The 27,477-nt window shown below is 42.4% G+C and overlaps 1 protein-coding gene across 1 annotated transcript in view; it reads left to right on the top strand.

The window, feature by feature from the left end:
• Positions 1-25,643, top strand: part of KIFAP3 (kinesin associated protein 3) — a 64,225-nt gene extending 38,582 nt beyond the window's left edge. The window contains exons 18-20 of the mRNA XM_042819574.1: positions 4,201-4,390; positions 8,471-8,570; positions 25,216-25,643. Coding sequence (XP_042675508.1) covers positions 4,201-4,390; positions 8,471-8,570; positions 25,216-25,324 — 399 coding nt within the window. The 3' untranslated portion in view covers positions 25,325-25,643. The remainder of the gene's footprint in view (positions 1-4,200; positions 4,391-8,470; positions 8,571-25,215) is intronic.
• The last annotated feature ends 1,834 nt before the right edge of the window (positions 25,644-27,477 follow it).

Below are 27,477 nucleotides of genomic sequence, written 5' to 3'. Positions count from 1 at the left end.
GGGCAACCACATTAAAGTGAAAAGGAAAATCTGTTTTTCATCAGCTGTGAGGGAACACAAAGCAGATCTGTGTAGCTCTATGTTATCCTATAGTGTGTTAATCAGATACAAGGTGTGACGGAAACCAGTGACAAAAGGGACCCCTGATAGGGAACAGACACGCTCTGATAATAGGCCAGTTAACGCTTCATAATATTTCAATGGTTCAGTAGTAAACAAAGTTGGAAGCAGAACTTCAAAAAGGATGGCACATTCCTTGCGGAGTCAAGCCATACATCTTCCATGTCACTTCTGGATTTATGGAAACCGAATGTTAAAAACAGTGATGTCAGGGAGCTCCAAAGAGAATAAAATCAACCTTCAGGATTCCTCCTTTTATGTTACTGCCCGTGCTGTATTTGGGGTGAGGGGTGGAGAATGGGCACATTCCATCCGCTGCTTTTCTGGTGGACTGGTGTTCAAAAGCACTGGAGGGGACAAAGCTGTGTTTGTCTCCATAATGTTTAGTTTTCTGGTTTAATTTTTGCAGGCATTCCTTAGTTTCAAGAAGGCACACTTCGTTTTTTTGTTTTTTTGTTTTTTTTTTTTAAAAAAAGCTTTTAATAGCTGAAAATATAATTACTGGAAGCCTTACTGTGTTTTAGGGAATTGTTTTGCCCTAAAATTCTTTAATTTGGTTTCTTTAATTTGGTTTCTTTGTGCCTTTTGGCTGTAGTCCTGCATTTACAGCTTTTCTTCCATTCTGATGTTATTCCATTAATCATTTACCCAGTGCTGTTTCTGCGCGTTTCTGTGGAAAATTTACAGACAAATCCTTGATCATGCAGTACTTAAATGAACTTTTTTGTGCTGAGGTTACGTAAATCATCCGAGATGGCTGCAAATCATCCTTTTCTAGGATTGCTGCCAGAATGAAACCCTTGATACAGCTCATCATTGATCCTACTCTGGCATGGCCATCTCTTTGTTCTTGTTGGTCATTCCTAGTGAAGTGCAGGTTAGAGACCCAAAAACTAGACTGTTTGAACTGGTAGCTTGGGATTTGTAAGTAATGTGAAACTGTGTTCGGTCTCATAACCAGTAATTTGCCAGTCAGTTACTCATCCTGTTTTCCAAAAGTTTATGGATGATTCAGGGGAAATACCTGCAGGTTGGAAGCCTCCTAATGTAAGAAGAGAGATGTAGAATGCATAGGGGTATTCTATCTTGTTGCTGTCTAAATAAAAATAATTAAAAAAAAGAACAACAATCTGAATGGTGTTAACTGATATTTTTTTTTTCAGGAGTATATTAAGTTAATGCCTATTGGTAGAAAACGTCCAGCCAGTTCAGACAGTCCTGTGAAATGGGACAGTGGTGTTGGCCACTTGGGATTCCTTTGGTTTTTAATTTCTGGGAGGTAGACCCGTTTTCAAAGTGCACTGATGGTAAATGTGAAATAAAGATTTAGCTACTGGCCTTCCTGCTTTTGGGAACTTTTAGAAGTAAACAAGGTAATGTGAAAGGAATTCAGCTTTCCCATGGATTAATCTAATTTGCTGTTTGTGAAACTCGTTTCTTTCTTCCACCTCTTTGCAATCGTGATTTCTGGGAATAGTTTTGCTAAGACTACAGTGTGATCTTTGGCAGTTACAAGGTGTTTCTCTACAGCTTGTAAGTAATTCACAACTGTTGAGGGCTGATATAATAGTCCACGTTTTAGCTCTGGCAGATGCAGCAAAGTAGATGTTTCCAAGATGCTTGTCGTGTGGCATTGAAACTCCTGCTTTCATTTTCTTTTTTTCTGGGTCATTTTATAGATTTTGATGCTGAGCCTTCCTTTCCCAGAGAACGCTTTAGGATTTCCGTTTAATTGAGAGCCGAAGTGTGTGGGGGGGAAATATCAAGAAGCAGAAACAGCGTGAGGTGTTCTTTTTCCTAATGGTGTGAGGTGTGAGGTTGGTTGATTTGTTTTCCTCCCTAAGGATACTGCATTACTGTACGGTTGACAGCAACTTGGAATTTTGCTTGAGGCTAGCAGGGACTGGGAACCTCTGTAGATCCCACAGGTGATGCTTGTTCTGTGCACGGATGCTGTGCATGAGAGCAGGTGTTGAACAGAACTGCTTGAGTGCCAGGGTGGTGCAGAAGGGAATTAAAAAGATCACAACTGCTGCTGATCAGAGGTGGATTCTGAGAAATAGAGAATGATACCACAGGCTGATCAGGGCTCCACATCTGCAGCGTGCGTGGATGTCTCATCAAAAAGGAGTTCACCTCCTGCTGTAAGCCAGGAGAAACAAACTCGCTGTTCTTCCAAGTTAAACAATCTTAAAGCCCACTGCCGTAAGCGTAATGGTTTGTGGTTGTACAATGCAACGTGATTCCCTGTGGGATCTTGGAGCCTTGAGATAGGCTCTTTAGCAGTGTTGGAGAATCTTGTGTTGGAAGGACTGAACCAGCTGGTTTTTGTGTTACCAGCAGTCGGAAGGGTGGAAAGGGCAAAGGCTAGGTAGACAGTGTGGTACCCACGGCAGGTTAACAGCAGTGAAGACAAGGTATCTTGACTATGAAGTAAGTTTAAAAGCTCAAATTCAGTCCATAGGGGTTTCAGAAGTTTAACCTGAGCTACTAAGCCAACTTACTCTGTCTTCACTGCTATTTTTTTATTTTTTTTTTTTACCTCAGGTTGTAGACAGATCTGCTTTTGCATGTCTAGCTGGAGCAGTTTAAGAAATTACCACTTCTGCAGCCAAGGCGTTGTTAATTGTACGAACAATCTTCCTTCCCTTCTGGGCTAAGTAAAACGGATTTTAAAAACCTAAAAGTGCTCCAGCTAGATCTCAGAGGGAAGTCTGTCTAGAGTGTATGTTAACTATCTTGAGGTAAGAAATGATTTTCAGTTTTTGTCTCTTTTGGAGTTAAGTTAGAAGGCAGTGAGGTGCATGTGCTGGGACCTGCCTCACAAGGATGTTGCTTCCCACAAACAGAAACGCTTCATTGGTTATGGTTCTCTGTCACAATTCTTTGATTAAAAAAGGTAATAGTCCTGTGTGTTATTTGTGGATCTTCCTAAATTGATAACACCTGTAGCTTTAACATATTCATAAGTGCCTACAGTTAGTTGTGTCCTATTTTTCCAGCAGTATTGAAAGTCTGAGTACTACAAGGTCTGTGACTGCTCAGTGGTAATCAACAGCCCAGACAGTCTGGTCTGCTTAGAGGAACCTTCTAAACAGCCGACTGCACTGACTGCTGTGTCTTTTCCTTCTGATATTCCTTTATATTGAATATCACATCATCAGAGAGTGCAGTTAGGCTGTATTCCAGCCTGAAATTTCATGACTACCTTTTGTTTCCATAGTAGCCTATAGCTATTGTCCTGTTTCCCTCAGTGTTCTGGAGAGGTTCTTCTCTGGCTTTAGTTTTGCCTTTGCTTCCCATAACCTATTCAAGAGTGTTGTGTGCCAGTTTTGTGGGTGTTCAATATTAAACGTAGCAATCTATTTTGAAGTTTGACAGGAAGCTGAGAATAAATCCTGTTTTTCTGGTGCTTGTGAAACGAAGACTTTTAACTGGTTTTATCACAGCCTTTTTTGTTCTTCTTGAGTAATTGGGACAGGTTGCTCAGAGAGGTTGTGGATGCCCCCTCCCTGGCAGCATTCAAGGCCAGGCCGGATGGGGCTGTGAGCAACCTGGTCTAAAGGGAGGTGTCCCTGCCTATAGCGGGGGGTTGGAACTACATGATCTTAAAGGTCCCTTTAAACCCAAACCATTCTGTGATTCTGATGAGATCGAACAGTATTTGGCCAGTGTTTGTGTTTAATTCCTGCATTCCCTCTGAAAATTGGCAGTAATAGGCTCTTCTTGACACTGCCAGCGAGGTGACCGTGGTGGTGGGACTGCCTTGCTCATAGCAAGAGAATTTTCTGGACAGTACAGAGTTACAAACTGTGAAGGGAAGATTATACTGCTGCTGCACGTACAAAACCAAAATGAGGCCTAGTGTTTGGAAAATCATTGCCTTTTTAGCTCAAAGTATTCTACACACTTAAAAGATTTAAGGCACTGAGTGCTGAAACTTGAATCTTTTGCTGATGTTAAATTCCTCTGCTATTTCCTGTTCAACCAAATAGGTCTTTGTCTATTCTTCATCACAACCTCTTGTGTGGTCACTTTTAGTTTGTTTTGTGGTTTTTTGTTTTTTGTTTTTACTAACAGGAGTATGATGAGGAATGGGCGAAAAAAATCCAAAGCGAGAAATTTCGATGGCACAACTCTCAGTGGCTGGAGATGGTGGAGAGTCGGCAGATGGACGACAGTGAGCAGTATCTGTATGGGGATGATCCTATCGAGCCCTACATCCACGAGGGAGATATTCTGGAAAGACCTGATCTCTACTACAATGCAGGTAAGCAGCATGTATTAGCATTCAGTGCTGGGATAGCTATCTCTGTACTGGAGACCAGGATCTGGCCTGTTGCTGTAGGAAGGATGCTCAAACTGGTACAGCTGCCTCTGTGTGTCAGTGGGAGCAGTGATGATGCGTACTTGCTGGGGATTTGTTTGTCCTTGCTGAAGTGTTAATGAAGAATAGAATGCTGTTTTTCCATGTAGTTGGAGTACAAAGTGTGGCAGGTCCTTGGAGATGTGAACAGGTCTACCTCAGCTAGCAGAGCATGATTACTGATCTAAAGGATGGTGGCCCAGCTGTGTTCCCTCACAGCTCTTTCTTACATTCATAGCTTGTTTGCTTAACCAAACACAAACCTTTTCTCATCACTGTTAAATTCAGAGCAGTACAGCTGTGGGATTTGATGCTGCGTTTTGTTCTGCCTTGTTTTAGTTCTGTAATGGAACTTTCTTGCAGAACTTGATGCAAGATTTCAATTAAGCCACATCAAATATGCATGTTTCTGAGCAGAAGCCATCGTTCTGTGAATCATTGTCTAATTGTGCTGTCATATATCTAAAGAGGCATGTGAATTTGTAATGAAAATTCTATTTTTTTTTTTTTTTTTTTAGATTGTTGCATGAAAAGTTTTATTACTTTATAATTAAAATTGAGAGGAGTCATTTCCATATTGAAGATTACTCCTTTTATATCTTCTAAAGGAGTAATAGTAGCTCACTCCCACTGATGTCTCTAGTCCAGTATCCTCTCTCCAGGGGTTGCTCTTGCTGAACCTTCCAGGTACACTCTCACCCTGCAGGCAGATCTCATGAAATGACTTGCCCACTGGATTAATGTCTTCATAACCTTTAACAGCTAGGAGTTGGCTTATGCTCTCAAGCTTGTGGTTTTATTTCCTTTTCAAACTCCAGCATAGCTGCGTATGTGTGTGTGGCTTCTGAATTTTCCATACAAGTGTCCAGTCCTTTGCTATGAAGCATGAGTCACAAAACTCTGACTCTGGATGAATTTGCAGGAATATTAATAAGAAAAATAAAACCACTGAAATCTGTAAGCTTTATTTGTAGTTACTGTGAGAAAATAAACATGCAATATCACGGTGGCATTTCAAAAATTATTCTTAAAATACATCAGAACTTAAGGATTCTTATTCATCTGTGTGGTTACGTACATCAGATGTAGCAATGTGCCTCTATAGTGGTAAGTTTTTTTTCTTCCTTTTTGAATCCTGCAGCTTTATTTCACTGCAGCGGACATTCAGGATGAGCAGTGTGAGCCATGTGTAGTATGGTACCAGGTTCTCTAATTACATCAAGTCTATTTCAGGCTTCCCGAGTTAGAGATGTGACAGTGTGCCTGTTGTGGTGTCTGCTTTACAGGCAGCAAACCTTTGCTTGTTTCACAGGGCCACTTATTTTCCAAACAGTAGGAGCTAGAAATGGAGTGTCACTGTTAGCAGCGAGTTTCCTGGGTTTTAACCATTTATGTTACATGCTTAATTTACCTGAACAGAGATTTTTGTGTTGGAATTGCTACTTGACCAGTAAGGAGGGGCAGATTTCCAGTGATACGTTCTGCAGATGTTTGAAAAATGCTTTTGTTTTAGAAAGTATTAGACTAAGGGAATATATTCAAAATGCAGATTCTCTTCTCAGGTTTCCTCCAGCAAGTGCCAGTAATGGTGTGCTTCTAAACTCTGCCAGATTCATACTTGTGAGGTGTGGCCAGAAGGGATGTAACTTTTCTCTGAAAAGGCTATGGATTGTTGTACCAGTTGGAGTAGGTATTTGGGTTTCTGAAGGACAGAGTTGGTCAGAAATGAGAAAAAATAATAGCTTTTGTGCAGTCAGAAGTGACATGTTTGTATTTTGGTGACCCGTGCTGGTAGCTCACACACAGTACATATCTGCCCTCAGCCCTAACAGTGCTAGTTTGCTGTTGACAAGGTGAGTTCCTATTGGAATGATGCCAAACATCTCTTGAAATGTGATCTAACTCTACCTCAAGAACTTGGTAGAATCTCTGGAGTTACCTTTGATTTCGGTGTCTCCTTTGCTGTGAAGGTGCTTAACCCTAATTTGTGTTGAAATGTACATAACAGCAGATGGTCCTTTAACTGTAATCAGGTTATTTGCTGCCGATGGTATCCGTGTGCTTCCATTTTCATTTAAATCCATGGGAGCCAGAACTCTGAGTGCTATGGCTTGAATCTTAGCACTGTTGAGTGAAGACATTTTTAAGCAGTGGTAACTCTGGTCTCAGTGTGAAAATATAATGCATGTTTTATTAGCAGAAAGGAAATGAGATATTTGAAAGCAGATAAACTTATTAAGCTTTAAGCTCACCTCTTTAAAACACAGTCACTTGTTAGATTGTTTTTTCCTGTGGAATGCTCCACGTGCAGAAATGCTGATATGAAAAATACACAGATAGGAAACGTTGGCATGTGTTAATAACAGCCATTTCAGCTTTCCTCCCTTTTCTTTGGTCCTTTTAATTCGTATGCCATCACGGAGCATTTGTGTCTATCTGAGCATGCTGAAAGACAGTAATACAGATCCGTGCCAATATATTTGCTTGTCAAGTAATACCCTTTCACATACTGTATGCACATGTATACAATTAGAATATAGCCATTTACAGCTATCTTGTGCAGCTAAAATGTAGTCTGATCATGGCTAGCATTTTTCATTTACAATCTGTTGCATTGTGTTTGGTCACTTTCCCATGAGGTATTATCTTCTAAATGAATCTCCGTAGCACCTCATCAAACGTCTGCTGGAAATCTAGATGTGTCAATTCTATTCCTTTTATCATTTGTCACTATATTATCTTCAAAAAACATCAGGTGAATTCATAAAGCACAGGGAGATTTGTTTGAATGCCTGAGTCGTCATCTTTAAGCCCGTGTGTCTGTAAGTAACTTTCCACTGCTTCCTGCACAGGCAGTTTTAGTAGATTTGAAACCACAGAGGTTAAGCTGAGTGGCCTGTGATTCCCTGGGTCTTATCTCTCTTTCTTTAAAGTGGAATGGCATTTGTAACTTCCTAGTCATTAGGAATCTCTCTCCTCTGGTAAACTATTAAATTGTCCATCAGAATGTACCTGTTTCTGCCTGGTTCTTCCTGGGCTGCTTTCTGCTCTATAATGCTCAGATCGTTTTCATACAGTAATGGAAACAAACCAAGAGAGGCTCTGTTTTAATGAAATTGTTTTACCTAGTGAGAGCCTAACATTACCAGGTAATAACTGTGCCCTTAATATTAACAAGGAGTGAGTTTGGGGGACGGGAAAGGAAAGCTGGGCTCTCATTCAGCTGGGGTCAGCGCACTGACTTCACTTCAAAGACTCTGGATTTACGCTGATGTAACGGAGGGAAGATGTCAGCCCCCAATTTCCTTCTCTTCATAAAGCGAGGAGAGACTGTAAAGCTTTAAGGAATACTACTGGCCTTACAGATGTTTACATCTTTGTATGCTGATGCTTTTAATAGTAAAGAAGCAAAAGGAAACAGTAGTATGTGTTCCTGTGAGTACATCATGTAAAAAGACCACTCTTAGGAAATAAATAGCAGGAAGACACAGAAATAGTGGATGTGGGGAAAAAATTGATTTTGAAGCTGCTTTCCTGTTGATTGTTTGCTTTCTTCAACCAATTTTAAAGATACTGTGGTGAGAGGCAGAGTCTTGATGAATTAAAACCGTTGTTGCTCTCTGCTTTTATGCTGTTACCCGTGTTTGACCCTTCTCATTACTTTTTCCTCTGTGCTCACTTTCACTGATGGGGCAGACAGTATGGTTCTTGATATAGTCTCTCCAGACCAAAAGATGAAGAGGTAAGAGAATTTTCCTTGGGTACAGCTGTTTCCTAGGGCAGTAGGCTAGTTGTGGAGTCCCGGTGAATTTTCTGTTGTAGCTGAAGTTGCTCTTTTTCAGTATTACTGTTGCTTGATATTCCTCCCAGAAACATTCCATGTTGCTCACAAATTTCTGATACAAACCAGCACAGAGTGTGTTGCCCGCCTGCCTTGAAATTGTGCTCCTTTTTACAGCCTCTGTATCTTCCTTGTTTTTATAGATGGCCTCATAGCACCCGATGGAGCAGTGAGTCCAGACTTCTTCAGTGACTATCATCTTCAGAATGGAGACCTCGTTGGGCAGCATCCCTTCTCTAGCAGGTAAGTTGTTGTTTGTAAAGAATGTGAATAGTCATAGAGTATCCTGAGCTGGAAGCCCTGTGAGTAAAGCCCACATCAGAAAATGGCTGATCAGGTTTCTTTATAGAGCTTTGTGTTGTTCAGTTCTTGCTCTCATAATGGAAGTGATTGATGCTGAAAATGCAGTTTTGGTCTGCATTCTTGAACTGCATGTTTTTTCTTGATATGTTAACATACATGTTGTAATCTGTAATAGTGTTCTAAAAGCTACAGAAAAGTAGAACTATAGTGCATTGTCATGACTACAGTATGACAATTATCGTAACATTCAGACATTGTTATTTAGACCTACTTAGAGATGTTTCAGGTGTTGATTACCTGGAAGATTACTTTCTCCTGTAGTCTTAAAATGTTGAAAATAACTTTCTCAGTTAGCAAAACTGCTTCTGCACTTTTTTCCCTTTTACCTTGAGTCTTCCCTGTTCTATGTTCATGGTGTGTGTTTTTGGTGATTGGGTAAATGAGCTCAAGATACCTGTTTTGCCTTGACTTCTGGAAGGTGTTGTGTTGTTGTTTGTTTTTTTTTAATTATCCCACTGGTTAATGACCTCTCTCTGCCTGCATTGAGCAACCTATTGCTGTTTGCATTTCTAGTGGACTTCTCCCACAGGTTCAAAACAGAAAAGACCTTTTTCAAAGAAGAGGGTCCTTTTCTTTGTAGTTCATGAAAGATTTAGGAAACTTGTTTTATAGAGCATCACTGACCTTTGCTCTCTAGTAGAAAGTACTTCAAACACAGGATTCAATTTAACATGATGCTGTTTGGACGTGCCCAGAACCGTGGTTGAAGTTGCTGCCTTCCAAACTGTTAACACTGTTTTCAGTGCTTCCAACTCAAGTCACCGTTTGTAAAATATGAGCAGTTTACTTTATGCATAGGTGGAGCAAAAGCTTTTTGTCTTACCTTGGCTTCTTGTAGCTTTCAAGGGGCAGTGGGAGGTTACACTCATTCCTTTGTTCTACCTGTAATGCGCCAGGAAGCTGAATGTTAAGTGGGGTTGCAATGGTGGCAGTGTTTCTAGGAACAAATTGAAATAACTGAAATCCTAAATTAGGAGGGGGAAAAAAAAAAAAGTAAAAAGATGGGTTACCTTGAGGGGGAAAATGACATTTATACTCAGAAAGAATCCAGTTCAGATCAGTGTGCAACCCTTTGTGCGCAGCTTATGTTTGAGACGGAGATACTGGCACAAAATCCAGGAAGAGTTCCTTGCCAAGTAATTTTGTTGCTAAACCTCCAGTAAGAGTGATATTGTTAACATGTTTATGAAGCATGATTAATGCTTTAATGAAAGGGTCAGTGATAGGTTGGTATACACCATGTTATCTGATTGTTTCCAAATGGGCAGCCTTCATCTCGGGGCATGCTGGTGATTGAGAAAGTGACAGAAGTGTGAGCTTTATGGAGGCTTATTACGTGGCTTGTAGATCTCAGCTTTAGCATAGACACACAGCCTAGGAGACAACAGATTCTGTATTAACTACAACAGCGTATGCCTATGTATTCTTGATGGTCTTTGTGCCTTCTGGGAAGGATCTTCAGTGTCCGTGGGTAAGAGTTAAAGTAGATCACTCAGCCTCAAATTTCAAGCCCTTTTCAGGGAGTTGCATTAGTAAGATGCGTTTTCATCTGATTGTCCTCCAACTAAAATGAGTAGCAAAGCATACCTTGTATATCCTTAATTAAAATAAACATTTGTACAACTTCTTTGTAATGCCTCCAGGGGTTTTGGAGGCCTGCCTCAAAAACAGAGGACAGAAAAAGTAATTTGACTAACTACAAACTTAGTAATTGCCTGCTGTTGATAGCCCCTGTAAATATTCCTATTTCTCATTACAATTCTGTTTTCTAGGAAAGCTTTTTTTTTGTATGATTGCTCCATGGGTTTATCTGCAGTCCAGACACAGTCTAATTGGAAACAGCGTGCGCTGCTGCAAACGTTCCGTCCCATTTGTAACAGAGCAGGACTGAATTGTTTGATAGAATAGATACTGGCAGTCGGACGGCGAATCCTAGTTTTCAGATGTGTGTCATTATCGTTTTGAACTTCTTGGCGCCAGAAGCCAGGATTTCCTGATGCTTAGAGCTAATGTAAAATGCATTATTGCTCTGAGGCATGAGCCGTGGAATTGCCAGTCCCATGAGCTTGAAGAGTCAGACCCTCCCTTTTCCCAAATTTGAATTGGTGTTGGAAGGTAAAACCATACGTGCTAGAGCCCCTAATTAAAAATAATAGCAGCAAGTCAAGGCTCTTTTTATGTGTTATATAGTGTACATTTCATCCATACCAAAACATAATTCTAGGGTATTTTTATGCTTACAGTTTAAAGCTAACAAGAACCTTATGTCAGGGATTTGTTTTCAACCAGTTCCAGCTTTTAATAAATCTAGATTTTTGTTATAAAAATGGTTTGTGTTTCTATTATTAATATTTGGGTATGTTCAGAAACTTTTTGTAAAGAAAGCTGAGTTACGATTGTCAATTAATGGTAACATTTTTTGTGAATTTGAAGGGGGATGGCTTTATAATGAGTAAATGCATGTTTTTCAGTCTCCTCATTTGTTGTGCTTTATTAAGCATTTAGTCGTTGTGTTTCTATCTTCTGGTCTTGATTTTTATATATATGTGTGTGTGTATGTGTATATTAGGCTTTATTATTTTCTAGTAGAAAGAGCTGTTTACTAAGCAAGAGGGAGAGCTGGTAAGGAGTCTTCTCCATTGTGTAAGCCTGGCCTGAGAAATTTGAGGTAGGTAACGACCATGAGGAGACTTTTCTGCTCAACTCTGAGTAATTTTTTCTTTTTTTCTGCAGTCCTGTGAGGAAGAGTTAGAATACATCAGCACTTCAATTTCTCTGATGGTATTTCTTAGCTCGTGTTATGGATTAGGGCTTCTTCCTTGTCTTCAGGAGAGCTTGCATAGATGTACTTACAAGTCAGTTATAAAAGCTTACCTTTCTAGTGCCTGCATATCACTGAGAAACTGCTGGTAGTGAACCAGTGTTGGTGCCCCAGTACATTTATAAGGGAGGCATTACTGGGACTGAAGCCTGTCTGATCGTCAACCTAATTTTTTGGAGCCAAGGAAAAGGATCTGTAAGGAAAGTTTTCAAGGACCACAGCCAAACTCAAGTTGCCTAAGAGGTTTTCACCATAAGCAATATTCAGTCGTACCTGTATGAGGAAAGTCAGCCCACACCAGCTGCCATGTATCAGATTGTTATACCAGTTATGCTGCATGGAGCAGATGGTGAAAACCATGTGCTTCTTTGGTTGTAGAATGTTAGCCCTAGCAGAGGTCCAGGGACTGCCTTTGAAGTTCCACCAAGTTGTATTCAAGAAGACTGAGGGGAATTGGAGCAGCAGATGTATACAGGTGTGTAATCAATGAAATTACTGACTTCTGTGTAACCCAGTGTGGACATCACTGCAATCTTCTGTGGAGTCCCTGCTCTATAAGAAGGCAGTACCTCCATACCTAGATGTGCTGCACAGTCTTATGTGGGTAGGCATGAATAAAGCAGAAGATTAAATAAGTTGTTTCTGTGCACCTGGGCTAGCACAGGGGCTTTTTTCCCCGTTATTTTTTAACAAGGAAGCATGAAGTAATAGTATTAGCAGTAAGAACATCTACAGATTTGTTGAACCAGGTGGAATATCCCAAGGGTTGAATTTTTCAAAGACATTACCTTCCCTTTATAGGGTTGCTTGGGCTTCCCTTTGAAAACTAGACTACTGACTACTGTCAGAGTTGAGAATGCTGCCTTGGACGATGAGTTCCTGCAGTACAGAGCAACTTTGAAAAGAGCTGTAGGAGTATCTAACCCTGAATTTGTTCTGTAAATTTGCATGCTATTCTGACCACATCACAAAGCAGGTGAGGATAATTGTTATTTCTGGTGTTCGTCAGCAGAAAGGAGAAGTTGCACATAAGCATAGACCTGGAATCAGAGACACCTCATTTTAGGGATCCAAGATGCTGTTAGAAGTGTATTACCAGCAACATTTCTATCTTGTTTCACAGCTTTAGATTAAAGCTCTTCTTTCTGAACTACACTCTGAAAAGAGTAGTACTGCTATGTAAGATATCTGTAAGTAGAATTATTTTGGAATAAAACAACAACTCAGGAGTGATAAAATACACAAACAGCATCTCCTGTTTTCCTCCAAGCTTTGGAGCAGAGTGCAAACAGATGATCAGGTGTGTTTTCCATTCAGCAGCATGTATGTGGCTGAGGAGGCTGCACTGACAGCTTGTATCCAGGTTTTTCCATTGGCTGGGAAAAAGGCTTCTGTGATTACATTATCAGCTTTGAATTGCCATACTGTCTTTCAGAAGCAAATGTTTATTAGGCATAGGTTTGAAATTTTCATCTGTACTAAAATCTGTATTCAGGGCTTCTGGTACTGATAACTCTTAATATGGAGTGAAAGCTTTATGATTGTAGCAAACAAAAAAGCCTTCACCTTTGGCTGAAGCGATGACAGCTTGGTATCTGAGCTGCAAGGGAGAAAAGCCAGTTGAAAGAGAGCTTCAGGAATCCCTGGTCATTTGTCAAGTTTTAATTACTTTCTAGAAATGATTTCTTAAAACACAGGCATAATAGCAGTGGCTGATCTTCTAATGGGGATTTCCACAGCATTTTTCTTTCCCATTGGGAAAAAAACTTTTTGACCTTTCTCAGCTGTAACTAGATAATAAAACAAACTTTAAGTGCGAAAGCCAATTTGTTGTAAAATCTTAATCAGAGTTCCCGAGTTCTCTCATCCTGTAGCTTTGGGAAGATTAATAGTCGGAATGCTGGAGCTAGCCAAAACTCTTTTCTTCTAGAGGAAGTTTTCTCCAATGCAGAATCCTTTAACCCCATTACAAAGCATGGCAGAGCTGCCATTGTGCCTGGTTCTCACTGGGACGAGGCATTTCTGTGTGTGTGTGCACATCCTGGTGTGGGAACTCGTGTCCTCTCAGCAGAGCGCGATTGAAACATCTTCCCAGGAAGCAGTGAGGTTTGGCATGTCAAACAGACACTGTTTTTATGGGATGGCTCTGTTTCTGTCCTTGATGGGACATCTTTGTTCTTGCCTGGATTCACAACCCAAACCTGTAGCTGTTTCCCCACGGTAGGTCATTGTGATATGTTGTGAGTTAATTGCATGGAGCCAGAACCATTACAGACTGCTCTGCATTAACTTCAGTTGAGCTGTGTCTGTTGCTGGGAAGTACAGGTGTATGAAACTTGGTTTATGTGTCTTGGGTTGATGGAAGCTGGTGGTGTGGGCTTTACTGGCTCAGTACATGGCCATGGGTGTTGGTGGCAGCACAGGGGGGCACTGTCACTGTGGCTTCAGTTCTCTCTAGCTAAGCCACCCCTTCGTAACGTCTGCATGTACAGCCCTACTGAATGGCAAGAATAGTCATATCCTATAGGATATCCCATAGGCTTTTTTGCTTGAGTGCCCTGATGAATATCAGATGTGAATATTCTTAGGGGGTGGGGCTGTACCCCAACATTGCTGTCAGCTTCTGCAATGCTCTGCAACCTCTCAGTCACGTCACAGCTGAATAGCTCACATTCCACTCAGATACAGCAGCTGCATCATATTGTGGCAAATAGGCCCTTCATAAATGTTTATCGACTTTTTGAAATTGTTGTACGTGTAACTTATCTTCTCTGTCAGCATTTATACCTGTCTTCTATATAGACCATCATCTTCAATTAGATTTACAGAAAGCAATTCTATGTTGCTCTCAAGCACTGAAGTTAGGATTTCATCTCTTGCTCCGTTTCTAAGCCCTACAAATACCTTTCTGATAGAAAGAACCCTCTTAAAGAAATGACTGGAGTTGGGAACTGTGCTGTAGGGCATTTCTCATCTGTTGTATCCTTTTGAAACACCACTTGTCAGCATCAGGCAGTTTGTTTAGAAGTTTGAGCTCTCCCTCCCCAGCCTTTCAGCAGCGCAGTGCTGTCATGGGAAAACTGATGTGTGAGCAGACAGTAAAAGGTGGCTTTGTTGGTTTTTGGTTGTCTTGAGGGGGGGAAAGAAAAAAAGGGCAGAAATGAGGATATCTGCATCTTCCTTTCTTCGTTATTTGAATGCTTTTCTGCCTTAGAGGTGGGACGCAAATGAATGTACAGAAGTATAAAACCTTTCAATTAATGGAACTAGAAGCCAGTAGAGCATAAATTGTTATTACAATATGATTCTGCTTTCAGGTGTTTGCTGTAATGATGTTATTTAGTTCTGTGTTACTTTTTGTTTCCCATATTCAAGCTCTATCTAAAAACCAAAACAATAACAAAAGCCCCATGTTTTCTTTGCAACGCAGAGAAAATGTTGTACTCAGCTTCTACCATTTGGATGCTATTTAATTTGCATTTCCCAAGAGAATTGAATTAGCTTTTACTAGTAAATTGGGCCTGTAACCTTGTAGGCAAGTTTTATTAGTTTATCACACATCGGTATTAGCAAATTGTAAATCCCACTGAAATGAAATTGAAAAGTCCTTACAGAGAGGCCCGGAACCAATGAAGTTGCTTGAGATAGGTAAGGTTTTCTGTTATTTTTTTTAACCCACAAAAATGTTGTTAGTTTGTAGCTGTTGTACTTTTTTTGCTGTATTCTGTTGTCCTCACTGCCGGTATGTTAAGATTTTTAAGGAGATAAACTGGATGTGATCAGGAAGTTTTCACTAAATTTCAGATGCAGCTCGGTGTGGCTTGGCACAGTGATGCACGCAGAGTTGGTTGGTGCAGCCTTTATGATCTGCTCGTGTGCAAGAGGCAGCTCAGCTCAGCCGCTTCTTTGTATCCATCAAAACAGCATCTGCTCAGGAGTTACAAATGCATGGAGTGAGGATCTTGCATCTAAAAGATAGTGCTAAAGAGGAAGCAGGACCTGCTGCCCTGTGGGGGTTTCGATTACTGTAGCACAAAGCAGTGGCTCCAGCACCACCTTGATTTGGGAACAGCCAAATAAGGGCCATGTTCTTCTTAAATGGTGTTAGTTATACAGCATTTTATTGATGTGCTTGGTTGCTTTTCTGTTATTCCTGTGTTCTCAGTCTGTACCAGGAGAAAATTCCCAGCACGCAGCCGATGTCTGCAGTGCAGCAGCCCACCCTGGCCACGAAGAGCCCAAAGTGTGCAGGGGCCCAAAGGCAAGCAGAGGTTGCTCATCCAAAGTCAGGTGCCGGAGCCTCCAGCAGAGCAGAGCTCTCCTCACTGCTCACTGCTCTGCGACCAGACCACACCACTGCTCCGAGGTGTGTGGTCCATAATCATGAAGGATCGTGTTGCACTCATTTAATTTACTGTAAGGGCTATTTAATTGCTCTGAACAATTGCCCTAGTATGCTAATAGGTGAAATAGCTTGCTTAGGAATATTTTAAAGGTGTGACTTCTTTTTTTTTCCATTCAGCACGGTGCAGATGTCGTTTGGGAAGAGTTAGCATTGAGGTTTTAATGCACTCCAGCTCCTTTGGAATATCAGATGCTGGGGCCTCTTTCACTCGCAGTCGTCTTTTACATTTTTTTTTTTAGTTGCTTTGTATTTTATTATATTCCACCTGCAGTTAGCCTCATTTAACCGACGTGGTTTAGGTTATTAAGAATGTTAACAGAATGCCAAAATGCAGCAGCAGTTAGCTCAACTCCTTTGGAATGTCTTAGCAAAAAATCCCCCCAAACCTGAGTCTGTCTCTTCAGAAATGTAGCATTAATTAATTCCCACGTTCTGTCTGCCACTCTGGTCCCTCCAGATGTGCTGCTAGGAATAGACTGGCTCCCTGCTTACAAGCCATCTGGGCTCTGTAAACTGATTTGCACTTATATTAAACAATAAGTGAACAGAATGCGGAAGAGTTATTAAAGCAAATGTACATTGCTTATAAATCTCAAAGTAAAATATTAAAACGTAGTAAATGGGAATGGAATGTGCAAATGAAGACCTGCCTGTTTTTAATGAGTTTAGCTGTGACCTTCTCGATTTCAACCAAAAGAGAAGAATTTTATTTTTCTCTTTAAAATAAAAAAAAGAAAGAAAGAAAGAAAAGAAAAAGAAACTATTAAACTGCTTACAGAAGTATCTGAGACAAAAACAAGGAAATATAATGTTCTAAACTTGACTGGTCCAAACCACTCAAGCTGCTGTGACAGCTCATAAAACTGAGAGTAGTTTTTAACTGGACTCTGTTTTACATTGCCAGAGTGAATTTTCCTTGCAGGAAGTAGCCAGAAGGTTTATTTAGTTTCCAGACTGCTGCTTTGATCTTTCCATTCTGTCACTTCTCAGGTTACATAGCCCTTTTTCACTGCAGTAAATCTGCAACAGTTAATGAGAATAAAATTTCCTCCTTCTCACTGATCGCATGCTGTTAAATGCCAAACCACAGCCAGCAGCATATTTGCAGAATTCAGCTGCACTGTACAAAAACAGCACAATCAGTTTAATCTTGTTGTTTTTGTAATTCGTTTTATTGAGCTTTCCTTTTTCAAGTGACCTATTTTATCAAGACAAGCGGTTGCGAGGCCAGACCTGGAAGAAAGATTTAAAACTGTAATAAAGCGAAGGGTGTTTTGTGTGCTGTGCATAAGCGTGCTCACAGGACTCAAAATGAAACCTGCAACGAGTCGGTTTTATGTCCCATATATCAGTGGGATATTTCTAAGGGTTGTTGTCTGAACCGAGCGCGTGCTGCAAACAAGTCCCTGCTATACAAATTAATGTAACGGGTCCATTTCTTTTGCCAAGCTGCTGGAGTTCTGCTGGTTGTAAATCTCTTTGTCAGTCTCAGCCCTGCGTGTATGGTGGCAGATCCATCCTTCCCCTCTCTTTCCTCCGGAGAACTGGGAGACTTCTTTAAACTGTGAGCTTAAAACAGACGTTTTGAAACCTTTATTTCCCTTTATTTCTGGCTTTTAAGCCCTTTAAGCTTTGTCCCTGTTTTGTCCGAGGCACCCTACCCAACTTTTAGTCTGGATACATTTTATTTTCATTCTGCTCAAAGTTGAAAATTTTTGCATAATAATGCTACTCCAAGATAGAGATCTCTAAGAAAATATGCAACATCTGGGGCTGTCTGGCTCATTCCCTCACAGCCAATGCTAGAGGGAGAAAAAAGTGCTAAGAGACACTGAGATCAACTTCCTTTTTAATTTACACTGAAATGATGGCTGATTAGGGCTGAATTTTGACGAGGCTTCAGTGGAGTCCTGTGCTGATGAACTGGTTCAAATCTGCATAATCATGTATGGTGGCAACAACATTTCATGTTTGTGTATTGGTGTTAACACTCCCCTTGCATTGTTTGCTGTAGTGAACGCTGCAAATCCGAGTAATGTTAACTTGCAGAAGAGGCTTTGAAAGATTTTATTGGCTGCAGCTGTAAATCAAAGCAGAGCAGATTTTTTTGTCTCTGTCTCCTTCACTCCAGCATCTGGATCATCCTCCCTGCTGAGCTGCCTGGATCTTGGTGCTGAGCCCTGCAGGCAGCACACCTATCAGCCAGCAACCTGTTGTCGTGGCTCGGGGTGTCTGTGCACAAGAGGGAATGCTTGTTGCTGTTTGTGAAGAGCTAAGTGGCAGTGCTTGGGCTTGAGGAGCTTGTGTAGATAATTTAAGGAGTAATTGTCTGGCTAGGAATGCTTCAGTTCAGGGCACCGAGAACTTGTATTTCCACTCCAACTGTTTATCTGGGAGTGCATTCGCACAGTGTGCTTGCTCTGCTACTCAGCGCAGGAAGCAGAAACACTTCTCATCTGGAAAGTGGAAGCTGCTCAGAAGCATGTGGAAGATGTGGACCAATCCTGAGATGATGTGGTCAGTGAGAAGTCACCTTTGTGAAGCTGCCACTTCAGGATCTCATTCTGGTCAGGCTGTTGGCTGGAACTTCAGTACCCAACTGACATCACTGGAGCTCAGTAAAAGAGGCCCGAAACCATCCCAGGCTAGATGTATTAGCAGGGTAAGGTTAAGGCAATGTAATCGTCAGTTTATGGAGCTGACACACATACTTTGGCCTGCCCAAGGAGAGCGGGGGAGGAAAAGACAGAAAAGACATCTTCCTTGACTTTTATTGCCTACTTCTCGGGGCTTTTTCATTTGTTTTGGTTTTTAATTAATTTTTTTAGAAACGGCTATATCTGATCAGTGGGTTTGGCCAGATGTTGAGCCAGCAGCACGGGAGATGTTTTGGTCAGGCTTACAATGGAAAGACAGAACTCCTGCTTTCCATTCCAGCTCTGACTGCACACTTGAAAGCTGAGCAGCTCCCTGCCGTGTGGCGGAGCTGTGAGGCTGGGTGAGGGAGCGTTAGCAGAGTTACTGTGATGCCTTGCACAGGAACAGGATGGCTGTGTGAAACAGCTGAGTGGGCTGTAATCTGGATTGGTTGCTCCTCTACCATTTCTTGCCATTCAGTTGGGAATTTATTCATTAATCTAGCTTTTAAGTGCTGCCTTCCCACCTGTGAATTTTGGCATGCTTGTTGCTTGATGCATAGCTGGAACCTGACACAGAAGACAAAGACACAGTGCTCACTTATCTACAATTGTCAGATTTGCATTTGTTTATAATTACATGGAAGAAGCAGTGGCATTGTGCTGAGACACAACTGGGCACCAAGTCCAGAAGCAACTGGAAACTTTAAGTCATCAATTGCAGCGAAGAAAACTGGATCACAGGGAGGGAGAGCTGTGATCGCATCCATAAAAGCTGTATCATCGTGCACAAGGGAGCTAAATTAGCACTACACAGGTTCATTTTTGGCATTTCTTACCTTTTGAGCAGATGCAGTGTTATTAAACGAAAATTAGTATTAAAATGCTAATTGGAGGCAGATCTAGTGTGCACAGGCAGTGTCTCTGCCACAGAGCTCTCCCACTTGAGCTCGAAGGATAGAAAGTATGGAAAAAAAGCTTCACAGATAGGGGAGAAAGTGGGGCCACGAAAGACAGAATTTAAGAGACTTGTGGTTTATAGTTTAACGTCACTACCAGTAGTGGGAGAATCTACAATTACAGAACATTGGGTTTTTCTGTGTGTTTTTAAGGCTTTTCAGTTGTATGCTGTTTCTCTATAACTGATGGTTTATGTTCATATTCTGAAGGACAGAAAATTTATGGCCAGTGAAGCAAAACCAAAGTAGTAGCTGGCACAGAGAAGTAAATCATCTCAGAGAATCATCTTCTCGATCACTGCACTCTGAGCAGAGGGAACCTCTACTGTTTCATGATGTGGTTTTTTTTCAGTTGGTAGCAAATATCAACAGAAAGAGGAAAATCTACAGACTTTGGAGTTCTTGTTGGTGAGTGTTACAGTCTCTAAGCAGCATCTCAGTTGGGCAGGTTATAATGCTGTGCTTGTCTTAAGTCTGGACTGGTGCTCCATTTCCATGGCTTTGGTACCTCCCAAGGGGAAAAATACAGCCTTCAATGTTGGTTTGAATGTAGCTTACTCTGTTATACACAGGAACTCGATACGGCATTAGAGATGATGGGTTTATGGCATGGAAGTTTATATGGAGACGTAGGATGGTAACTGTACCATATGTTATCAGCAGTGCTGTCAAACACTGGTAGGTTCACAAAAATGAGACACTGGGACTCCGGGGATGCTCTGCATCAAACTGAATGCCTGTCTGGGGGGCACATGGGGCTGTTTTGACAGTTACAGCTGGTTCTTAGAGACAGTAAGGTATGGGAGTCCAACCTTCTGCCTTGCCTGCGTCACGCTGAGTGAAGAGCAGTTGTTTTGGGCAGCGTATATGTAGGTCACTCCAAAAGTAATGCCTCCTATTTACTTTAATGGAAGCAACAACAGATATAAAGAGCACAATAACACTGAGCAAATTCTCAGCTACAAAACAGTTTTTTCCACATAGCCACCACCATTAGCTCTGCTTTATTGCCAGTGATGAACAAGAGAGCCTGCGTGCTCTCTTATGGGAGCTGTCAGGTCATGGCCTGAGCCAGTGATGGAGCACCTAATGAAGGGGCATAGCCAGCCCAGGGAGCACAGGTGGAAGCAATTCACCTATGCAACCAGAAGGGTGGACCCTGGGTTCACTCCAAAACTTGTATCCCTGCTGAGCAGCTGAGAGTCTCTTGGGGTGAGCTTGGTGTAAGCCTTGTAGATGCGGAATCAGGAGAGGGTAGACAGGGCTTTTGAACTGGGTTAGAGTGAAAAGAGAAACAGCTGAAATTGTGGAGCAGGTGGAAGTGCTGTATGTGCTCCAAGTAACATTTATCTCTGATTTCATCTTCAGTGGTCACTGATTTCGGGGTGTTTTAACTATAAGCTTCCAAGCATGAAACTGAAAGAAATGAAGGCTCTAAAATGCAAGCTCCTGAAGTGATAACTGACCTCAAAGGTCAAGGCTGTCTTCCTGGGCCACGCTCACCTGCTCAGGCAGCCACCTCCTTTCTTTGGGGCACAATCCTTGCTGTACTGCTCTGTGCCTCTTTCCCAAGCAGCGTTTCTTGCTGTATTTGCTCCAAGATATATGCATTCCACGTGTGGCTTTCAGTTGGACGTCAAGGTGCTGCTTTTTACTCGGGACTTGCCTTTCTGAGGCCCTGCTTATGCCGGAGGAATTAGTACCCATTTTAGAGCAGCTTGTCAACACCAGCACCGTTAACAGTGTGAAAGCTAGTGCAGACAGGCTCAGGTGTCTATTGCATCAGGAAGACTTCCAGAAAGCAGCTCTGCTCTGTGGTCAGTTGCACCCAGGTGCTGCTGGTCACAGTGCCAACCTCAAGAGGCTCCCTGCCTGCACCAGGCCCGCGTGAGTTGCAGGTTGCTGTGGGAATGTCCACGGAGGGCTGGTGGCACAGTGTGCCCTGCCCGAGGCTCCCAGACAAACCACAAAGCCTGTCGCTTCTCGGCGGCTCTGGGAATGGGAGGAGGGGGGTGGGAAGGGAAGGGAGGATTTTGGAGGATGCTGGCTGGCGTTCCCTGCCTTAGGTTGGTCTCTTTTAAATGACGTCAGGGCACCCAGGATACAAGGTGGGAGGGTTAATTGGGATGTTGGGAATCGGAGGTGAGTATCAATAAGCAGAGCTGTTAAGAAATCTCTCCTCACTCGTGCACATCAGGAACATTTTCCTCTTTGGCATGTGTTCTTCAGTTCCCCAGCAGTACGAGCAAATTGGAAAGTTCAGCTGTCATTTGGGGAAGGTCATAGATCACACTAGCAGCCCGAGTAATCCAAGAGGTTTTAAGTATCATAGCATTTAGTTTAAAGTGAAATTTGCTCTGACAGGGGCTGGCAGACCAATAGGAAAAAGAAATATTTGTGCTTGGAGAAGTGCATGTGTAGAGACCGCGAGTATAACTGATGGCTGGAAGTGATTTCAGTCTAAAAAAAACAAATCATTAAGAGAGTGCATAGGGGTAAAATACACAGTTCATATTTTAAAGGGTCTCAAAATGAACCAGCAACTGAGGTTAGCAGTACATAGTAATTAGCTGTGCTGTTCACTGTTTAACTCCGTCAGCTCCAGGCGTGGTGGTAAACTTTGCACAAGCAGACAGCTATGCTGGGTTAGTGAGTGCGGATCCCTCTGCATGCAGACATGTGATGCTGTGAGAAAAAGCTCCTGTAAATAACTTGCAGATTAAGGCAGCTGTGTAATTTATCTGAGAAGTCCGTGATGCTGTGTGATGCACATCCATTGTACAAGTGCAGGGATTGCATACACTGCTGTTGGATGCCCAGCTGAACCAGGCGCTGAGCACAGTTTCCATGTAGATGCTGTATAAATAATGCTAACACCACATTTTTACCTAGGAGCAAGTCTGGAAGTTGATTGCTGGTATAAATCTGCGAGCACGCGGCACAAATCACCATCTCAGGCCAACCATTAGCCGACAAGTGTTTACAGCTGAAAGCTACCATCTTTCCTGGCTGTGCCCTTCTGCTGTTCTTGGCAGGGGTGGCAAGCATTCAGCAGGACTTGGTTTTCCAACCCTGTGTCCAGCTGCATGGGTTGTGCTCACAGAGGCACTGCTCTTGGCCTGCCAGCCTCGTGCCAAAGCCAGGCTTCGGTCCAGAGTCCACGTGTTTGCAGTTTTGTTGCCCGGGCTCGATAGTCTTTCCTTCATCCATGAGGACAAGTTTTTGGCTATGTTTGTCAGCCCAAACAATCAAATAGGTGAAGCTGATATGTTTCAAGAGCACTAAGATGTAAAAATGAAGCCAGCTAAGCACGGACAAGCATTCACTTACTGATGAGAAATATTTAGAGAGAGTAGTGATTTGATCAAGGTGTCTTAATGTGATTTTCTATTCTCTCTTTTTTAAAATTTTTTTAACTGTCCAAAGCAGTTATCAGCTGATCCATCTCTTCCAGTTTTCCTCAGGACACCAACATATGTCTAAACCATTTGGAAATAAGGGATACTTCTCAAAGTTTAAACTCTGGGGATCTTTACCTAATTGCTTACACGTTTATAAAGGAAAAAAAATATATGTATAAAACAATGATTTGCTGAGAATGTAATCGAAACCATATTTTCCTTGCTCTCTTGATCAATGTAAGTGTATTTAAAAGTTCTTTGAGGATGGCTGAACTGGAAATAGCTGGGATAGCTCTGGCTGCAGGGATGGAGACCCACTGCCACCCCGTGGCTCGGCGATGTCCCTGCATCGCACCCGTATCCGTAGCAAATAATGGAGTAACGGAGGACCGTCATCCTCTGACCGAGGGACTGTGATTGCAGATGTTGGAGCGCGACGCTCGGTGTGCCTGGAGATAAGAGTTAGATACCACGAAAGTAATGAGGTTTCTTGATATCCCTCCTTCCAGGAGTCTTCTACGGCTTTGGGTCTGCTAAGGAGGAAGCTGTTGTGTGCCCAGTACGAAGGAGGGAGCTGGAGAAGGCATCCCAGATGTTAGCAGCTTGTTTCAGAATGGGCTGAAAAAAGAGTAATTGGTCTTTGTAGGAAGGAATGGGAGGGCGGAGGAGGGTGCAGAACCACAGCCATGTGTGCACACTGCTCTGTGCTGCCAGCACTGCTGCTCTGCTTCCCTTTGCTCTGCGGAAGGGACCGCTCAGATGTGGGGTCAGACCGATGGCTCCATGTACAAGTTCTGAGACAGAGGCTCTGCCAATTCAAACACAGACAGGCAGGCGTGGAAATAGCAGTGTGCTTTCAGGGTACTGTGTTCCTCCGGAAACGTTTAGGTGAAACAGAATGGTTTTCTCTGCATTTGGGTTTCTTGATTGTTCCCTCCCTCTCAGAGGACAAGTCTCAGCCTCGGGCCTTCCACCCTCACATGATGATCAGAGCATCCCATGTGGGAATGGGTTTCCTGAGGAACCAGGCACATGAGGTCCTTTCCTAAGCTCTCCCAGAGGCACCATGAGGAAAATAACACTGGCAAGGACAAAGTGCTTGGACAGGATCCCCCAGTGCTACAGCTGAGCCCTTTCAGCCCAACCAGTTGGGCAGCGCCAGCTTTTTGGTGAGTCAGGGCCTGGGGCCCAGCCGTTGTACATCTTTTGGATGGGTCATTCTTTCCCAGGCCTTGGCTGTTGCATAACCCATGTTCCATATGTATAATTGGCAGTAATGAGGTTCAGCTTTTCCCCACTCCAAAAGCACTTTGGTTCTTTGTGTTTTGACAGTGTTCTGAAGGGAAGTTCAACTTCTTTCAATGCATCTTTAGTCAGACAATAAATTAGAGTCCTTTTCCATTTGTCCTGCTGAAGTGGAAGTTTAAAAGTGACACAGCTAAGAATAGGCATTAATCCAGTGTCTTAAGCAACATTCATTTTCCCTCTACCTCCTGCATGAGAGTTATTGTTGAGCATGAAATATGTGCCACTTTTCCCTACACAGTTCTCGTGCTATGGGACTTTTAGGTGTAAAAGATGCTCTTCTGTATGACAAATGGCTCATTGTGTGTCATTAAAATGCAGCCACTCAAGTATTTGATGAATTCTTTCTGCCATTTGGCTGTCGGTCTCGTAACCCACCAGAAACGTTGTCCTTTGCTGAACTGTGTTGCTATGCCATATATTGTCACTTTTCATTTCTGACTGGTCTGTGCCCTAGGGCTTCAGAAATGCACTGTTTCTGCAAGAAAATTGGATTATTCAGATCCCCTGTGTAGGGACAGGGCTACCAGTGGGCTTTGCAAGATGTGTACTTGAAGTGTCCCCAGAAATAACACATCAACTTCAGTGTACAGGCGGAGAAACTGAGTCACAGAAGCAAAGCTTTACTGGTAAATCCATAAGAGAAGAGTCAGTTTTCTTTCAACTCTAGGGTTTTTCTTCTGAGCTGAAAGTCAAAAGCAGCTCACGAGAAGCTGTTTAGTTCCACAGTGCACATTTGCTGTTGCCTCACTTTCAGAAAACAAGAAGGAATTCATGCAGGGATTTTTTTTCTTAGGCCTCCTTTTCCTGGAAAAGAGTTGTTGATTTCTCTTCAGCTATTCTGTTCTACAGGAGTGAGGACAGAGCAATGCTGGCTAGGATGAGAAAGACGCTAAGCTGCTTCTAAGTTGAAGAGTTGGAGCATCCAGCAGCAGCACGCCTTCCCCACCACGCAACCAGCTGAAGCTTCTTACAGTTTCTCTCCCTTCTTTTTGCAGTGTCGGTGTTGATGGCTTTGGTCAATCCCCAGGAGTTCCCGGCCGCCCGGCGACTGCGTATGGTTACCGGCCTGACGAGCCTTACTACTACGGCTATGGAGCACGATAAAGCACCGGGCTGCTGCGCCCTGCCTGCAGGGACCAGCGTGTGCATGGCAGGCGGTAGATCTGTCCCTTGGTAGTGCATGGTTGTACCACAGCGGGTCCGTCGTTCTGTATCCTTTGGCGTGTGTAGCTCCAGGTAAACCCAGCCTTTCTGGGTCTGCTGTCCTAGTGACTGTGTTACTCTTCAGTTGCTCTTTAATACCATTTTTGTACCAGATTTGCTCTGTGACTTGAAAACAAGTATGGAAAAGCTGCTGGACTGGAAAGTGTCACGTTATGTATATTAAGCTACTAATTTAATTTCTATTAAATACGAAAACCTGTGTGGTCAGTGTCGGATGTGGCGAATGCATTTCTAGCCCACGTTTTGTTTGTTTTCCAAAGTGTTTAAGAGGAATGCTCCATGTGAAGTGTTTAACGTGGACTGTTTCCCTCTAATGCTTGAGTAACACGAACACACTTCAGCCCCTGCATCTCCTGGCACTGCCTTGACACATAGTTACTGCAGTCTGGTCTTTGGCCTGATGACTTTAATAATGGAAAGATGGCACAGATTCACTCCCTTTAGGCCTCAGGCATTTAGAGTCTAGTTGAAAACTTAAAATTAGAAACCACAGCACACAAAAAAAATACCTTTACTCTGAGTGTTGGGACATGAGAGAAAACAACCCCTAACATCCTGAGGTCTAGCAAGGTTAAAAAAAAAAAAAAAAAAAAAAAGCACTGTAGCTCAGTTCAGAGTGCAGGTGCAGTCTTTCCTCCCCAGCTTCTCTATCCTTAAGTATGATTTATCTCAGCCTACTTGTTCACATGGGTTTAAGCCAGGTCTAAGCACAGAGCGTGGACTGAGCAGCAGACAATCCAAGACAAGTTAGACATACACAAGCAGTGCTGTGATGAAACTGAGCCGTGTTTGAAACATGCTATGTGAAAGTAGAATTTAGGAAAGTAGACAATAAAATCTTGTACCGTCACCCATAATGGATAGATGGAAGCATACAGACAATGCTCTCTGCTTGCCACTATCTTGAAAGCAGTTCAGATCCCTTTTAAAATTCATCAGATCCCTTTTAAAGCTCCTCAGTTTTAAATGGCTGTTGAGTTGCAGAATTGTGCCCATCCTCTCTTCCACACACCCGGCTCAAACAGCAAACACACCTGGATGAGGGGCTGGCAGTACCAGAACAGAAGCCAGTGCTCCCTTATGAACGGTGTATATGCTACGAAGGTGGTTGTTTGTTGAGTTTGTATTTACCTTATACCTTTACTATCTTTTGAAATCAGGGTTGTTCTTAAGCCTTGCTTTTGAAAGATGTGCGGGAACCTTCATATGCACTGCTGCTCACCAGGTTTCATTCTGTGTGACTGGAAATGATTCTAAAATTAGCCGTGGTGTTTCTTACAAGTTTTCAGCCTCCACCCTGTGCTGGCTTCAACGTTCATGGCTCCACTTACTGGAGGTAGGTGGAAGAGCAGCCTTGCCAAGATTAACTACTATTTTTAAAATCTTTTTTTACACAATTGTTAACTAATTCATGTGCAATTTCTTAGAAGATTGAAGTTCTCTCTAGAAACATGCAGAAAATGTGAATTAAACTGATGTGTGATACTTTTCATTGGCCTGAACCTACGCTCCATCTGCCTGGCAGTTGCACCATGTTTAGTGGGACCCTCTCAGATATTTTATAGCTATAGCTGTGAGAGGAATCACCCAAACTGCATTCAGACACAAGCTTTCTTTTTTCGGGAGCAGTACCCACACATCAGGATTTTCCAGAAAATCAGCATTAGGTTATTTAAAGCAGTTGTCCTCCTCACGGAATGTGTTTTGAGTGGAGGGGAGGAAAGAAGTGAGTCCTTAGAGCACATTCAAACTATCAATGAAACTGAAGGAGCCTTTAATTGGAAGCTTCGAGGTTAACGAGGAACTGCAGTTGAGACTCAGCAAATGGGTGGGTGTCCGTAATTGTAATGCAGCTGTGCCCACACTGAGAATAAACGGCAGTGGAAAAATCTCTGGCTGCATTTTTAGTATTCAATGTTAGGAGTTTATGAGAAAAGAATAAAAGATCAAGTACTTGTAGCTTTGCCTGGCAGCAGCTAAGAGAAGAACATCATTTATCTGCAAGCAGAGCTTGGTAAAAATTACTCAGCACT

The sequence above is a fragment of the Centrocercus urophasianus genome, unplaced genomic scaffold, assembly GCF_019232065.1.
Source record: "Centrocercus urophasianus isolate 14NV4802_14NV808 unplaced genomic scaffold, USGS_Curo_1.0 seq_18, whole genome shotgun sequence".
Classification (NCBI taxonomy): domain Eukaryota; kingdom Metazoa; phylum Chordata; class Aves; order Galliformes; family Phasianidae; genus Centrocercus; species Centrocercus urophasianus.
This window is presented reverse-complemented; position numbering and strand designations above follow the sequence as displayed.